The 16,969-nt window shown below is 50.8% G+C and overlaps 1 protein-coding gene across 1 annotated transcript in view; it reads right to left on the bottom strand.

The window, feature by feature from the left end:
* Positions 1-433: 433 nt before the first annotated feature.
* NEURL1B (neuralized E3 ubiquitin protein ligase 1B) overlaps positions 434-16,969 on the bottom strand; it is a 33,603-nt gene continuing 17,067 nt past the window's right edge. Inside the window, exons 2-5 of the mRNA XM_041489999.1 lie at positions 9,380-9,940; positions 5,975-6,682; positions 4,817-4,942; positions 434-4,057 (exon numbers count right to left, since the gene is read on the bottom strand). Of these exons, the coding sequence (XP_041345933.1) occupies positions 3,813-4,057; positions 4,817-4,942; positions 5,975-6,682; positions 9,380-9,940 (1,640 nt within the window). The 3' untranslated portion in view covers positions 434-3,812. The remainder of the gene's footprint in view (positions 4,058-4,816; positions 4,943-5,974; positions 6,683-9,379; positions 9,941-16,969) is intronic.

Below are 16,969 nucleotides of genomic sequence, written 5' to 3'. Positions count from 1 at the left end.
AAAGGAGAAAAGGAAAAAAAAAAAGAAAATGAAAATCAGCCCTCCTGCTGTGTCTGCATCACCCCTGGCTGCCTCAGCCCCAGCAGGGCACAGGAGAGGGCCAGGCTGGAGATTGAATAAGAAATTTGGGGCTCTTTGTGAGGGTCACCAAACCCCTCCATCTCTGTAGCCCTGCAATACACCCTTGTCCCCCAAAACTTCCATGGATTTGCAGGGTTAAATGAGCCAGCAAAGCCTCCCAGCCCACCGAGGGAGTGAGCAGCCCCTGGGCAGTGACTCCCAGGAGCAAAGCAAAGCTCAGGAAAGGTTTGTAAAGCATCTTTTTTATTATTTTGGAAGCCTCTGCCCCTCTGGATCAGCCTTTCCTCACTTTGCAAATCAAGGCTGTCTCACCCCTCAGCTCAAACTCTTTGAAGCACTCCAGAGCAATCCGTACAAGCCAAAGGTTTATTTGTTTCATAAACAAGTCAAAATTATATTCATGGAAAACAGGTAAATGGACAAAAGGAAAACACACAGCACTGAACACTATAGAGCACTGACATGTAGAGGTGCAGCTCCCTCCCTCGTGCGATGCCCTCCCTCCCCAGGCCCCCCAAAATTTTGCTTGAAAAGCCTAATACAGAGGTCCAAAATCTGATTCAGCTTCAACAAGATACTACAGGTCACAGTATTGAATCATAAAGGTAACAACAAGAGAGGAACTGCCTCAGAAAGGGGGAGAGGTAAAAGAGTTCCCCCATCTCTTTCCTGTCTTCCTTTTTCTCCTTTTTTCCTTAAATTTTCAAACAAAGGTTAAGGAGGAGAGGAGGGGAAAATCCATGGAAATAAACACTTTTTCACTCCTATATATATATATATATATATGTATGTATGTATGTATATACATATATATATATATATATATATAAAAAGCAGGATTCTCAGTGAACACAAAATTCTATAAAACTACCATTGATCTGTGTTGGTTTTCTCCCCACATCTTTTTTTTTTTCTTTTTAAAAGTTGCTTTAAAAAGGATAAAAAGTGCACAGACACCCTTATAAGGCACAAACAGATCTTCTGTACAAATCATATATCATTGGACTGTTTAAAAAAAATAGCAATACGAATACTAACAATGAAATCTGTAAGAGGCTACCTTTTCCTGGAAATATTTTTTTATTCTTTTTTATTTTTTGAGGCCTATTTTGGAAAATTCCTGTTGCTCTTGGATAGGCAGGGCCACAGGTCCACTGCTCTCCCATCCCACTTGGTTCCTTGCTGGCCTCACTGGGTGCTGCCCCTTCTTGCAAACTGGTTTTGGCTGCTACAGCAAAAATTCAGCCTCTGCAAAGTGTCCTGAACAGCTCCTGGGGTGGATTCGGTGTTTCTCCTTGCTGGCTTAAAAATACAAAACAGAGCTACACCAAAAAATCACCCCTCAGGCTGCACCCACCCTGCTGATGGAGGTCCTGAGGTGGCACCGAGCAAAGGGGCTCTGCCCCCTGTGAGCTGTCACCAAAGGGCACCCCTGGAGCTGGGACAGCACCCCTGGCATGGCCCAGACCTGCTCCAGGCTGGGCATTCCCACAGCTTTCCTTGAATTCCTCCCCAGGGAAAGGCATCCCACGGCTGGCAGTGCCCAGCCTCGCTGTGCCCTTGGTGCTGTGCCCACTGCTGGACCTGGATCTGCCAGCGTGGGGCTGGGACATCCCTGGGAGTGCAAAGCCTCTGGTCCCTGGGGTGGAGGACAGCTGGGAGCTCCAGAAAAGCTCCAGAGGCAGGGAATGTGCCCTGGCTCCTCCGTGGGGAAAGGTGGGAGTGAAAGGTGCAGTGGCTCTGCTGAGGGCAATGGCACAGCCAGTGGCACCAAAAAGGTCTCCAAAAAGGGCTCTGCAAAGCTGTTGGGCCCTCGTGCAGGGCCATGGCTGAGAGGTCACAGCACTGATACACTCAATAAAAACGTTCATCGGCTCTCCAAGGAAAAAACAAAAGGTTTCTGGGTGCCCTGTGAGAACAGCCTGCTGCAGGATGAGGATGAGCTGCTCCCTGGGTGTGCCCTCACCAATGGCAGCGTGGCACAGGGCTGGCACGGGGCTGGCACAGGCCAGTAGGAAAACCCAGCTCTCCTGGCACAGCCAAGCCCCCACCTGGGCAGCAGCACCAAGCACCCAGAGCCTTGGAGGAGAGAGGGAATAACCAGATATCCCTCAGGCTCCCTCTGTGCCCAGAAGCTCTAAAATGTACAGGAGCTATTATTCAATTTCTCCCTTTTTCCAGACTAAAATGTGGTAATTGCACCTTTCTGAAAAGCTGTTCTTATGCACTTGGTAGCACACGGTCACCGAGCTACAGGAACACAGCTCCTCTCATCCTCCCATTTTCATCTTTTTTCCCTCTTTATGAGCCTGAAGCAGCTGGAAACTGGCCAGGCTGGGGCTGAAGGACAGGATAGGGGCTGTGCAATGGGCAAAGGATGGAGACTGGAGGGCAGCTCCTGCTGGAGCAGCAGGGAGGAGGATGCTGAGCTCCTCACACCAGCCCCAGTGCTGAACAATCAGGTGCTGCCTGCAGCTGACATTACACCCAAAACCCATTTACCTTTTAATTCCCACCATCTAATTCAGCCTCAGAGCTTTTTCTTTCCTCCTCAGTAAAGCCAAGTGAGATAGTCCCTGTTTTTCTCAACAAGGTCTCGGGTAGAGTTGAGACCCAGCGTGCAGGCAGCTGGGAGCTGTGCTGGGAAATCTGCAAAGGCTGGAGAAAGAACAGGTAAAATCAGCATATACAGTCCCCAGAAATAAAGGTGAGCCTGATGGGACTGGGTCAGAAATTAATTTCTCACCAGAGCCTCCAAAAAATCCCCGTGGTGGGGCGGGAGGAAGGCTGAGCCCTACCATGGCACCAGCAGGGGAAGGTCTAGCACAGGTGACAGTCAGGACAGGGTGACATGCAGCTGTGCCACCTGCCAGGAGGGCAGAGCAAAGTGCAGGGGTGTGTGCCTGCAGGTGACAAACCCCACCACTGCAGTGTCCCGAGGCAGGGTTGCAGTGTGCCCATCCACACACCCCTGTCACCCACGGGCTGCAGTTTATGGCTTCAGAAGGCAGCAGGGCAGTGCCCGAGCTGCCCCTCACAGCTCCCTGCAGCTCCATCACTGCAGGGGCTCTGCGTGGGCTCATGCTCCTCACTGCTACCCCAGGGCAGCTCCCTGGCTCTCAGCCTCCATGGCCAGAAGTCCTTGTTCTGCCACAGAAAGAAAAATCTGCATTATCTAACCCAGACCGGCTCCTCCATGTCCCCGTGAGCCTGTTCATGGGGACAGGACCCCATTAAGTGACAACCTGGCTGTGCCACTATTTGGCCTGAGCTGCTTTTCCTTACATGACATTTCCAGATCACTTCTGTCCACTTTGAACCCTCCTGCTGGGCCTCGTCCCAGTTTTGCTCCACCACAGCACAAACCCCTGGCAGCAGCCCAGAGCTGTCGGGTTTTAGGCTCGGGAAGCCCAGTGGCACCTGGCACTGCCCAAGTGGCAACCTCCCCACCCAGACCCGCAGCACGGCGAGCCTCCCCCGCAGCAGGAGGAGGGAAAAAGGAGCCTTTGCACGGGAAATTTCTCATTTGCAGCTGGCTCGGGTCCTGGCGAGGCCTGCGGGCCCCACACGATCCTCAGCTTTGCTCCCTGAATTGTGCCCTAGCAGTCAAAAAAGGAAACACAGATAACGAGCCACTGGATAACGACTGACCAGCACGATAACCCATAAGCAGGGACGGAAAGGCGTGGTTTGCTAGCGGCGTTCCCCCTTCCTGCAGCCCCTGACGGGCGCTACGGGCGGTAGATTTTAATCACATCTTTGATGACCCGTCGGCAAATGGGGCAGCAGGCGTTGAGCTGCTTCTTCAGCTTAAGACCACAGGTGTTGCAGAGGCACATGTGTCCGCAGGTGTAGATCACCGTGTCCACCTCGCTGTCAAAGCACACGGTGCACTCCCCGTTCTTGCTGCTCGATGGCTCCGGAGGGGAGAAGACAGGAGAGATGGGGGGGCTCAAAGGGGAGCTGGGGGCAGTCACTGCGAAAGAAAAGGGGGGAATGAGGTGCTTTGGTCAACTGGGATGGGGCAAAGCTGACACTGTATAAACATTTAAGGGAGTTTTTAAGGCTGTCTTAGTTGTTGCCTGGTTCTTTGGCCAAATGGATCCCAGTGTATTCCAACCTGCAGCAGTCACAGCTCTGGGCAGAGCCTGTTATCCCCTTTCTACACATGGAGCAGGTGCCACATCCACACATTTTCTGAACACTTGTAGGGATGCTGATTCCACCACTTCTCTGGGCTGCTTGTTCGATACCTGACCACCCTTTCCATAAAGAGATTATTCCTTATATTTAAATTAAACCACTCCGGGTGCAACTAGATGCTGCTTCCTCCCATCGTGTCCCTGTTCCCTGGGAGCACAGCCCGATCCCCCGGCTGTCCCCTCCTGTCAGGGAGCTGTGCAAAGCCATGAGGGCCCCCTTGAGCTTCCTTTTCTCCAGGCTGAGCCCCTTTCCCAGCTCCATCCCCTTCCCTGGGCACACTCCAGCCCCTCCATGTCTTTCTCATCTCCAGTGGCCCAGAACTGGACACAATTCGAGGTGCAGCCCCAGCAGTGCCCAGCACAGGGGACAGTCCCTGCCCTGCTCCTGCTGGCCACACCGGGGCTGATACAACCAATGCACAGCCCTTCTCCAGGCCATGAAAACCTTTCCAGCACTGTGTTTTCTTCCCATTCCTTCTGTTGGCCTGGCAGGAGAGGTAACCCCCCCGGGGCTGAGGGCTGGCTGTCCTTACCCAGCGAGGACTCGGAGGCTGATGAGGACCTGTTGACGCTGAAGGCCATGTCCGAGTCGCTGTCGTACTGGGAGCCACCGGGGGATCCTGAGGGAGACACCGTCCCTGGGCTGGACTGCACCGTGCCTGGGAACACAGGAGAGAGCTGAGCCCACAGAGGGACACCCCAAGCCTGGCCAAACCCCCTCAGCCTGCTGAGCTGCTCCCACCCCACCTGCACAGCGACTTCAGGGCAAGTCCTGAGTTAGTGCTGCCCCTTGGTAACGACATAGGGCAAGATCCTGGATGTGAGCCCAGGCTCTGGACGTCGTTATGCCTTTGTGTGATGCCTGTTCAGCTTCAGAGAAGCAAGCACCAGGTTATGCAATATTTGCCTTTCCACTTCCCCATGGTCCCACTCTCCCTGGCAGCAGTGGGCTCCAGCTGTGGCTGTCACACTGTCAGCTGGGAAAAGCCATTGCTTTGGATGAGGAAAACCTGCTTTACAAAGTCATTAACATCTGCTTTTCTGATGGAATCCTTAACAGGAGGAAAGGAGAAAGGCTGGAACTGGCCACCAGCAATGGATTAGAAATGCCAGCTGATCCCTGAGTTGTGGCAGTGCTTCAGGAGCAATTACTGCCCATGCTTAAACCACAGCTGTGCTCACAAAAATCATCACTCTTACCAAGGCAGAAGTTTAATACCTGTGGGCTGGAACAGGGAGTTTATAAAGAATCCCTTCTAAAAACAAACCTACTGAAAAACAGCTGCCCTCCACAACCATCCCTGTTTATAAAGAATCCCTTCTAAAAACAAAACTGGAACAGGGAGTTTATGAAGAATCCCTTCTAAAAACAAACCCACTGAAAAAACAGCTGCCCTCCACAACCATCCCTGTTTATAAAGAATCCCTTCTAAAAACAAACCTACTGAAAAAGAAGCTGCCCCCCACAGCCATCCCTGCCTCCCTGCCTGCTGCTTGTTTTATCTCTCATCCTTTCCTGGGGGAACCATAGAGGCTGCACACATCTCTGTGACAGCACCATGCTTTGTCACTCTTGTTTGCAAACACGAGGAGCTGCATCCTCACATCAGTGACCACTGTGAGTGCAAACCCAGAGCTCTGCTTTGACCCAGGAACCTTCTCCAGCCAGAAGCTCCATCGGCTGTACTTACCCAGGATTTTGAGCTGGTTGATCACGCCGTGGATGGTAAAAAACACCCAGAGGGACTGTGAGGTGTCCACGCACATGAGCATCCCCCGGCTGGCCCCGTTGACCCCGTGGTGCACCTCTCCGTTGGGCAGGACCATGAAGCTGAGGATGTCGCCGCTGTTGAGCACCGGGAAGGCCCGGTAAACCACCCAGTACTCCTTACGGTCCAGGAGAAAATCCGGATCCGCCGGGAGCTCGTTTGTCCGCAAAGTGCTCGGATCACAAGAGGTGATGCCGAACGAGAGGGCCCCGTAGTACGGCAGCCCCAGGTGTCCTACTTCCACAAAGAGGCTCTCCCCGATGTGCAAAGGCCGGTCAGAAAACACCAAAGTCCTATTGCTCTCCTGCCAGTTGGTGCAGGCCACCATCCTGTCCTGGGAAAAGGTGACGTCGGGGCCGCGGGTGGGGTGGAACCGCAGGTCGGTGTCCAGGAACGCCGGGACTCCCTGGGCGTGCTGCCGCCGGCTGGGGCAGCAGGGGATGATGTGGTTGTCAGTCCCAAGCCCTGGTACCCGGCTTAGGTTTAGGTTTGCAATTTTGGCCACCACTTGGTTGTTCTCGAGCTCGTTGTTGTTGAAGTTGGCCGAGTCGTGGTTGCTCTGGGGAAGGCAGGTGCTGAGCCGGGCGGTGCTGAGCCGGGCAGTGGTCATGGTCTCTGCAAACATGCTGTCTGTGAGAGAAACCCAGGCACAGAGGCTTTAGTCAAGAGAAAACTGCCTGCTTTTATGCTTATGGTTGTTATTGCAGCCTACAGACTCCATAAGGAAAAATCAGCCACGGGTCACCCACTAATGAACAGCTCCTGGTGCAGAGTCACGCGTGGAGCAGGCAGAGAGCGGCTGCATCTGGCACCAGCCAAGGAAAAACAACTGTTCCAAAGTACCTGTGTGATCTGGGAGCTCCCTGCACTGGGAAATGGGGAAAAGCTGTAAACCAGTGTGGTCCTACAGCTTTCTGAGGAGAAGGATCTCATAGCTCTGAGGTTACACTATTTAAAAAAAAAAAAAATTCTCAATATTTTGTTGTCCCAAGGTCTTCTGCAAGACAGGTCCACAAGTGATGAACTCAAGGATGAATGGATATTCTTTCCACACTCCTTGTCATTGCCTTATACCTGTGTCCAGGCACAGGTGTGTCCCAGAGAGGTCATTTCAAGCCTCGTATCTCAGGGGTGTTCACAGCCCTGCAGGGGTTTTGAATGGAGAGCTTGTCACAAAAGCTACTTCCTGCAGGTGTTAGAAAGCTTTTACAGCAGAAGGTTGTTTTCCCTTTTCACAGCAAAGGGAAAGTCAGGATGTTGATCCTTAATTAATTTCCCAGGTTTCCACTTGAGCCATGCCAGGCCTAGGGGTGATGTAAAGGTGTGGGAAAGTTTGGGAGTGTTCTCCCTCCTACCTCCAGCCCTGCCTGGGGCAGCCTGGACACTTCACTCTGAAAGGTTTAACACACTGAGCAAAGTCAGAGCACGTGGAATTCAAGAGTCTGTGTGAACGACTCCTAATCTTCCCAGAGATGGAGAGGGGTGAAGCAGCCCAGCACCAACACTGCCTGCTCCCTGGAGGAGAGAACCCCCAGGCTCTTGGCAAAGAAGGAAAAACACCCAAATCCACCCAGCAGCTGCAAAGCAGAACGTGCCTCACTCAGAAGCCCACTGGGGTGGGCTGATGGCTGGAGCAGCTCCTTCTCAGCCAGCACAGCTTGTGTGGCAAGAAATGCTCCCACAGAGGAGTCAGACACATCCTAGCTTCGTGATGGATGTCCCATTCCTGGAAGTGTCCAAGGCCAGGTTGGACAGGGCTTGGAACAGCCTGGGATAGTGGAAGGTGTCCCTGCCCATGGTAGGGGGTTGGAATGATGATCTCTAAGATCCCTTCCAGCCCAAACCATTCTGTGATTCATGATCCTGAAAGATGCATTTTGTGCTTCAGAACCAGAGCTGTATTTCACCATTTTCTCAACTAAAAACATTTTGGAGGGATGAGACAGAGACAAGCACACCCTCAAGCAAGGAATTCGGGTCCCTTGGTGCCCCATGTGGCTGAGCATGGCCCTGATTCCTAGGGCAGTGTGAGGGGTTTGGTATTTTAATTAAAAAACCTCCCAGCAGAGTGCAGGTGCTCTCAGCCTGAGTCTTTCACTGGGAACTCTTGGATGCTGCAGGCAGGACTGGAGGTGAGGAGCAGAAAGAAGCTGCATTTTATTTTTCAAACTCCAATTTAATGAGGAGAAAGGAGAGCTCTGGTGAAGCAGCTGCCTTGGCCAATACAGCAAACACTCCTTCTCCTCTGTGACGAGCACCAGAGGCTGGAGTGTGTCACAACTGCAATTACAGAACAAGCTGCTGGTGAGGTTTAATTACACATTTGAGGCACAGCAGACAGGGAAAAGCGTTGTTTATGTGTGGCCTTCTCGCCTGTAAAATAATTGGCACTGTTCAGAAGGATGTGTGATGGAGCTGCCTGCCCTCTGGACTCACCATTCCACAGCTTATCCCTGGTGCCTGCTCCATGCCAGGCTGGCAGCACCATCCCCTGGGGCAGGTGCAGCTGGCTTTGGCTGTTAAAACTCCATCAGCTCCGAGGAGCCTCCAGGAAAGGGCAACTCTCTTGGATTTTAAAAGTGTTCCCTGTGGTGCAGCCCAGTTCAAACACTCCATCTAACGCTGAATTAATTAGAAACTTCAATGCTGTAAAAGCCACTAAAGGAAAATCATTCCATGGCCATCAGCTGGGCTTATTAATGGGAACAGATTCATCCCCTCCTGCAGCCCTCCCTAAGGAACAGGCTGTAAACCAGCCAGACTCCACCTGATTCCAGGGGTCTGAGTGATGTCCCTGTGCCAGGGAAGGGTCACAGTGCCAACACAGCCCCTCAAACTGCCAGCCTGGGTGGGACCACGGCCAGGAGCTGAGAGAGGGGCTGGGGAAGGGCTCCAGGAAACTCTTGGGCAATTACTGGTAGTTTTCCCATGGATTGGCAGTAACTGGTATCTGGGAAAAAATAGACAAAGTCACAACTGGTCCTTTTTGTCTTCTCAGTCCCTGGGACCTTGCTCCATGTTTTTCCATGCCAAAGCAGCACATCCAGCTCAGAGAAAGCTGAGAGGAATTACAGATAAAGATTTCCATTTACCCCCTCCCATAATGTGCAGCCTCAGGACTTTCCATCACTGCCATCTCTGGAATATATTGCTTTCTACATCCCTACTGCTGGCAGAAGAAAGATGATTAATTGGAGGTACAAAACCAACAGCAAATTAATTTTCTTAAGTGTCCCATAGAAATGCTCACACAGATCATGCATTTTCCCTACAGCATCACAAAGAGCAAGCAGAAGAGCAGCCCACAGGCCACAAAGACACACTCACCTAGAATTTGCACTTCGTGGGTAATTCCGTAGACATCTATGAGCGCCCAAAGAGGCCCGGAAACTTTAATACCACAGTGAAACAAGATTGGCTCCTCATCATTAATACTGTAGAAGACTCTGCCGTGCCGGTCCACCCAGAAGGCCAAGATATTGTCCCTGACCGCAAACCTCTCCGGCAGAGCCTTGGCCCAGTAGCCGGGGCGGGTGACGAGGTCGGGGCAGGCGTACTTTGGTATCTCCTCGGAGCTCATCTGCGAGGGGTCGTGGATGGTGAAGCCGAAGCGCAGGGCGCCGCTCCAGCCGTGGTGCACGGCCACCAGCTTGAGGCGCACCTTCTCGTAGAGGTGGATGGGCCGGTTGGTGAAGGTGACGCCGTTGCAGAAGCTGTTCCTGCGCGTGGCCTTGCGCGAGTGCGCGTCCAGCCGCACGTTCTTGCCCTTGGCCTGCGAGTGGAAGCGCGGCGGCTCCGTGATGGCCAGCACCGAGCGTCGCTCATGGCTGCTGTTGGGCAAGCTGTAGTAGGGCCGGCTGGACACCGAGCGCGCCTGGTGGCTCGTGTCTGCAGAAGGACAAAGCACATCTGTCAGCGGGGCTTGGCACCAGCCAGGGGTTGGGCTCAGCTGGGTGTGATTTGCACCGCTCTGCCAAGACCTGAAATGTCACAGAATCTCACAGGATCTCACAGAATGACAGAATCACACACAGAATCATACACAGAGTCACACAGAATCTCACAGAATGACAGAATCACACACAGTCACACACAATCACAGAATCACACAGAATCAGAAAACCACACAGAACCACAGAATTCACAGAATCACACCCAGAATCACACAGAACTCACAGAATCACCAAGCTGGATGAGACCTTCAAGATCATGGAGTCCAACCCAGCCCCAACACCTCAACTAAACCCTGGCACCCAGTGCCACATCCAGGCTTTGTTAAACACACCCAGGGATGGTGACTGCACCACCTCCCCGGGCAGCCATTCCAGAACTTTATCACCCTTTCTGGAAAACATTGTTTTCTAATATCCAACCTGTATTTCCCTTGGTGCAGCTCAAGGCTGTCCTCTGGTTCTGTCAGTGCTGCCTGGAGAAAGAGACAACCCCAGCTGAGCACAGGCACCTTTCAGGAGCTGTGCAGAGTGATAAGGTCACCCTTGAGTCTTCTTTTCTCCAGGCTGAACACCCCCAGCTCCCTCCATCGTTCCTCATAGGGCTTGCATTCCAAGCCCCTCAATATTTCACCTTAACACAGCATGCTTAGCCACAACCTGCTCTTTGTTGTCCCAGTTTGGCCTCAGCTTTCTGCAAAAACGTGTCAAGCAAGGTTAGGCAGCTTCCCTGCAAAGCTGGAGAGGAAGGAACGTCCTTTGTTCCCATCAGATGCTTCCTACTGCCCTCGGAAAAGCTCAACATCTGCAGCTCCGAGTTTCCTCCTTGCAGTGCACGTGCTGCTAACTCACATGGTGGCCAGAGACAGGAGCCCTGAGGATTGTGGCTGTTAAAAATCACAGATGCTCAAGGTGAGCACGGGTTTCAGAAGATTTTTGTGGGACATGCAGCTACCAGCTCCTCTGTACCCTGATTTTGTAATGATGAACAGGAACGTTTGACCAACACAAATACTACACAACATTCAGCAGCTGGAGCACCTCTGCAGCACCAGATTGTTCCTCCTAAACCTTCAACCCAGCCCCTGGCTCAGATATCAGATGCAACTGGCACATTCAGGAACATTTCATCCTTGCCTTTACCCAGAACCTCCCATTTGAGCTCAAAGCACTTTATAAATGATGATTGTTTTCAGCTTCACAGCACCGCAGATGGCACAGAAATCCTGCCATCCTCGTTTTACAGATGGGAGAAGGAGAATTGATGGGTGAGATCTTGCAGCATTTAAAGTCAAGAGCAATTCTGAGACTGATTTCAAGACAAGCAGATTTGGGACCTAAAGCGAGCTTCACACAGGCATGAAGCAGCAATGAAAAAAAGCTCAACTTTGAATCTTAAACCTTAGCTAGAAGCTCCCTGAGGTGGAGATGATATCTTTTGCATATCCCTGAGCACATGGGGACTTGCTCCAGGTCCTGGGCTCCCTCCACCACCATAGTGTTCCAGGGAATTTGGTCTCCCTATTCCACACCCACTCCGCCTCTCCTCCTGTCTCTGCACCTGCCTTTGTAGATGTTTAAAGCAAAAATGGAACACATTCTGAATGCCCAAAGCCCTCCTGTTAAATATAAAACCCCATCACATGCTCACAATTATTCTGAGCACTTTTGCCATGCTTGAAGCTTTAGCAGCCACCTGCCAGGCCCTTCCTTCAAGCTGCTTCCTCCCTGTGTGTAACCCCAGGTTCTGCTTCATGACAAGGGAAGGATTTTCTGTCATTTCTCTCTGTTCGAAAAAAACCCACCAGAAGATCCTGGGAGCTCAGCTGCGTGAGCTGGCAGGAGGGCTGCAGTGGTGGCAGCTTTTTTTTGGAAGCAAAACCAGAGCAGACAGGGCAGCGAGAGGTTGGGACCTGCACTGAGGCACTGAGCAAAGAGAGGAGAGGTTGCAGCAAGATCAGAGCACAGGATTAGCCCTTCAAATCAGGCATCTGGAAAGGGAGTCAAAAGCCTGTGAAGGCAAAAAGCTCCTGTTTGCAGCAAGATAAAAATAACAGTCAAAAGGTGTTTTGTCTCTTGGTTTGTCCTGCACGTGACAGTCGCTGTGCAATGGTTAATCCTGTCAAACACCGTGGAAATTAATACATCCTTGCTCTCAGCCAGTGAGGGGAGGGTGCCAGTTCCATGCTAGGGCTGTGGACAAGAACCCTGGAGCAGATGAGGAAGGGAAAATCCTCCCCAGATGCTCAATCCTCCTGCCCAGCACAGCACCTCTGCTCTCAGCAGCACTGCAGGCCAGGCCCCAGCACAGGAGGGCTCCCCAGGAAGGGACATTTCTTTGTGTATTTCCAGGAGAAATCTCATTCCTTGCCTGCTGAAGAGCTGAAATGCAGAAATGGCTGCTCCCAGCACAGCCCACCCGTGCTCATGTGGGTGCTGCTCCGCGTGTGCCTGTCAGAGCTCCTGACAAAGGGAGCTGCTGCAAAGGGAGCGGGGTCTGGGGGCTCCAGGCAGGGACCCAGCCAGCACAGGGCAGGGTGAAGCCTCTCCTGGCCTTGTCTCCCCACACAGCATCCCTTTTTCCATGTGCATTCACACAGCCTTTGTGTCCTTGAGGTGGGACCTGGGTCCAGCAGAGCTGGGATGGATCCCAAGGGGCTCCTGAGGGACTCAGTGCCACCTCACACCCTGCCTGGCTGGGCAACAGCCTCCCCAGGCAGAGAAACCCTCGTTTTATAACCAGCTGATCTGCTTTTTGTTTGTAAAATGGTTAAAAACAACCCCCCTGTTGTTGCAAGTGCCATGGCCTCAATGCCCACATTGGCCAGGAGGGGGAAGGAAGGAAAACAGATTTTGTTCTCCTCTCTGCTATCCCCAAAATCCCCTCGTTCCCAACGCCAGTGCAGCACCAGCCTTCCTCCCACAGCCCCCTGATGGAGAAAAGGCTCCTGCCAGGGATGTGATGCCCGTGGCACTCTCAGAAGGCACAGAAGGATGAGGTGGCAGTGTCAGTGCCACCAGCACGAGTGACAGGACAGCGAGGACACTGGCACCCACTTCAAACACAGCTTTGGGTCCACCCTTCCAGAAGGGGACTCGGGGTCGGGGTCTAGCACTTTTTGTGTTTATTTTGTTTTGTTTTGTTTAAAAAAACAGGAAAGCATATTGTGGCTAAACAATAGGAAACGCTCGGACGGAAATGAACGGATAATTTATTTATAACGCTGTTCCCCCCTTCACATGAACACCTGCCTGTGGAATAAAGCCAGCCACAACCCGAGGTAGAGAGGCAGAGTTTTCCCACTGAAACACCCCTGGGGTTGAGCTGGGCCATGTGCTTTACTCATTAGGTGCTGACGGGGACTCCAAGCTCAACAGGATGTTTGTGCCTTTCAATTGTGCCTTTGAATTGCCCTAATTTGCAGCTCGGCTTCCACACTTTGGCTCCTCGAGTTTATTCCCTCTGCTGTTGCTCCAGAGCCTCTCCTCTCCCGGCTGTGCATTCCCACCCAAAAAGTGGGATGACGACAGCCAAGCTCGTGGCACAAGTGCCACCCTACCCAGGGTGCCTGACAGGCAGTGAAGAACTACGCCAACTCTTTTTTCTTTTCAGCTGTGAGATTCCTACAACTCTTGGGAGCAAGTCATTTCTTCTCTTTCTGCCTCACTTCCCTGTCTAAGAGACGGTAACACCATTCCTCCACCTCATGGGCAGCTGGAAGGATGGAAAAACACTTCAACCCCTGAGCTCTGCAAGCCTGGCTGCATCACCACAGGGGACACAAACCCACTGAGGGATGCCTTGAGCTTCCATCCTTCTTTTTATTCCAGTTTTCCATTTTTTATCCCCATTCTCACCAGTTTCAAACATGACACTCACAGCACGTCCCTCAAACGCATCAGCAAATATAAAAGGCAGGAAAATGGAAGGAAAAGCCGAAGTGGAGGGTGAGGAACGGTCTGAGGGTCCTCACTGAAACCTGAAGGATAAACCCTTTTGGCAAGGCAGCATTTCCATCCTTGTGGTGTCAGATGACACTGAGGCAGATTTGGGTTCTGGGGGCCCGTGCTCTCATCTGAAGCTTCACCTGCTTTCCAAAAGGCCAACATGCTCATTCTGGAGGTTATGCTGACCTTTGGAGAGGTATTTTAACAGACATGCACTTTGAATTTCAAAAAGGTACAGCAGGCAGACCCTGGACAAATTCCACATATTTATCATGGTTCCAGTTCTAAAAATAAACATTTTTTTTTCACCCATTTGTTTGCAGTGGCACTGTAATCCCACTGACAGCAGCAGACAAAATTCAGCTCCAGAGCACTGTCTGAGGCTGCTGCTCTCCCTGGGGCGTGGGATGGAGGAGGCTGCTCAGCTGGGGAGTGACCTCGAGCCAGATCCATCCTGTCTTCACTTGCCCTGACAAGCCAGGCAGGAATAATACCCCTAAAACGGGGGAGAAGGGAATAATGTTGAAGGAGAGCTGAGCTACAGCGAGAGCAGCCTGACAGGAGGAGAGGAGGAGGAGAGCGCTGCGTCCTCATGCGTCACCGGTAAATCCATGGTCTGCACCAGAGACATTCCTGGCTCCTACAGCTCACTCCTGAGGGCCTCTCCCAAGTAAATCCATCACAAAAGACCCACAGGATCCCAAGGAGCAGCTTGGTACCGAACAGGGCTGTGCAGTGGACACAGAGAGGGAAAATTACTGGGACCATCCACAGCTGGCAGCAGACACGGCTCATGCTGCAGGAGCATGGTCTGCCCTTGGTCAGAGAAAGGCTGAAAGGGTCAGAGAAAGGCTTAAAGATTCAGAGAAAGGCTGAAAGGTTCAGATGAGAGGCTGAAAACCTCCTGAGAGGCAGCAGCATGCAGCCTGAAATCCACCTCTGGAGCCTGGTGCCCGGTGAAAGGGAATTCACCAAACACACCCACAGCTTATCTTTATCGGCTCTGCTTTATCTGCAGCACTGAACCTCTTCCTATCCCAGCAGATCCTCGCGTGGCTGCTGCTGCTGCTGCACATTGAACAAGGTGTCTGCAGACAGGGGTAGGTGGAGTTTGCTTTGTGACAGGAAAATCCCAACAGGTGGGGACAAGAAGGATGTGACAGCGAGCTGGTGGAAACAATCCCAGTCAATCCCAGTGTGCTGCAGTCAAGGCACATCCTCAGAGTCCTCATCCCAGTGATGCCTTGGCACAGATCCTGAAACACATAAAAGCTCAAAGCTGAGGCATCACCACAACATCTTCACTGCTGGAGCCACTGGGAGACTGGAAGAGGCAGGGGAGGCTGTTACTGCAGACACCAAACATCCCCAGCAGCACGAAACAGGATTCTGCTCCGACACGATCTTATCTCCTGAGGACAAGAGATACAAATCTGCTCACATATAAATTTAGTGAGCTGTCTAGACATTTATTTCTTTTTTTTTTCTGAATACAGAAAATGTGTCAGGGATCTCTGTGGGAAGCACTGGGGTGGCCTATTCCACACTCAACAGTGTGGATTTGGAAAGCTGGGCTACCAAATTCAACATTAAAAAAAAAATCTGCCTCATTTCTGAATGTCCTGCTGGCTCAAACACTGGAAAATTCAATTAATAAACCCCCCCTGTGTAAATTCCTATGGTTTGCACGACCAGTCTGGAGGCCTGTTCTGATGTAATGTCTCCTTGCTTGGTCTTCTAACCTGAAACCAACTTCCAGAGAATTCAGAAAAGGTTCATTTGCAAGAGAGTGACACAGAAATTGAGGTGTTAAGGGGACACTGAAGAGCCTGTGATGAATTACAGGAAATGTGAAATTTTTGAAGAAACACTTGTGAAGGAGGGGAGGAGAAAAGACAGATAAAAGTCACTTTTTCACTAAAAGAAGCTGTGTTGTGGCACTGAGGTAACTCTCAATGCAAATATCTCATGGAAATACATTTCTCATTGCAGAACAGTTCAGAAAAATCTCTGGCAGAGAACAGGGATTGACTTTAGCTCACAAAATCAAGCTGTGCCTGTCTCCACAAGAAAACCCTCTAATGCTTCAAATCAAACATTTTATGCAGGATTTTTCCTAAAATGCTAAAATCCATTTTTTTTATACAGGCAGGAGCTAATGATGTATTTATTCTGGACTTCCAGGTGTACCTCCATGAAAACAGAGCGGTATTTGCCAACAGCATTAGGCAAAATCCTTTCATTCTGATCCTTTTTCTCAAACCAGCAAAGGCAACTCCAGCAGGACCTTGCAGTAATTTCCAGCTCGTCCCACCTCCCATCTCCCACTGTATTTCCCAGGCTGCTCCACCTCTGGTGTGTCCTCAGGAAAAGAGCTCCTGCATTGCTGCTCCTTTCAACTGAAACCCCTTTCTTGCAGTGAGGAGCTCACACCAGAGCTCAGCCCCATCCCGTAAAAGAACTGAAAGGAAAGCCAAGACCAAGCCTGAACTCTCCTGGTTATCCCAACATCTCCTCATGGCAGCAGCTTTGAAGGCAGAAGATGGGGAGTGCAGCTGAAACTCTGACATGTCCCTCCCAGCAACCACCAGTTGGCTCAGGGCAGAAAATAAACCACGACAGAAGCTCTGCTCCGAGGATGGAAAGTGCTGATGGCAAATCCTCCACAACCTAGGAGAGCCCCAGAGGCTGAGGAGAGCCAGCCAGGAATATTCTTCCATATATATACACACACATACATATATACACATATAAAATATATAAAATATATATGGGATTATATATATTAAAAATGTATATTATATTAAAATATATTATATTGTATTATATTATATTATATTATATTATATATAAAATTATATAAATATATAATGCTATATATAATATAATGTAATATAATGTAATGTAATGTAATATAATATATATTACATATTATAAATTCTACAATATATAATATATAATTATATATAATATAATATATATAATATAATAGAATAGAATAGAATAGAATAGAATTGAC

The sequence above is a fragment of the Pyrgilauda ruficollis genome, unplaced genomic scaffold, assembly GCF_017590135.1.
Source record: "Pyrgilauda ruficollis isolate IOZ18807 unplaced genomic scaffold, ASM1759013v1 scaffold97, whole genome shotgun sequence".
Classification (NCBI taxonomy): Eukaryota; Metazoa; Chordata; class Aves; order Passeriformes; family Passeridae; genus Pyrgilauda; species Pyrgilauda ruficollis.
Note: the sequence above shows the minus strand (reverse complement) of the source record. Positions and strands in the feature narration are given on the sequence as shown.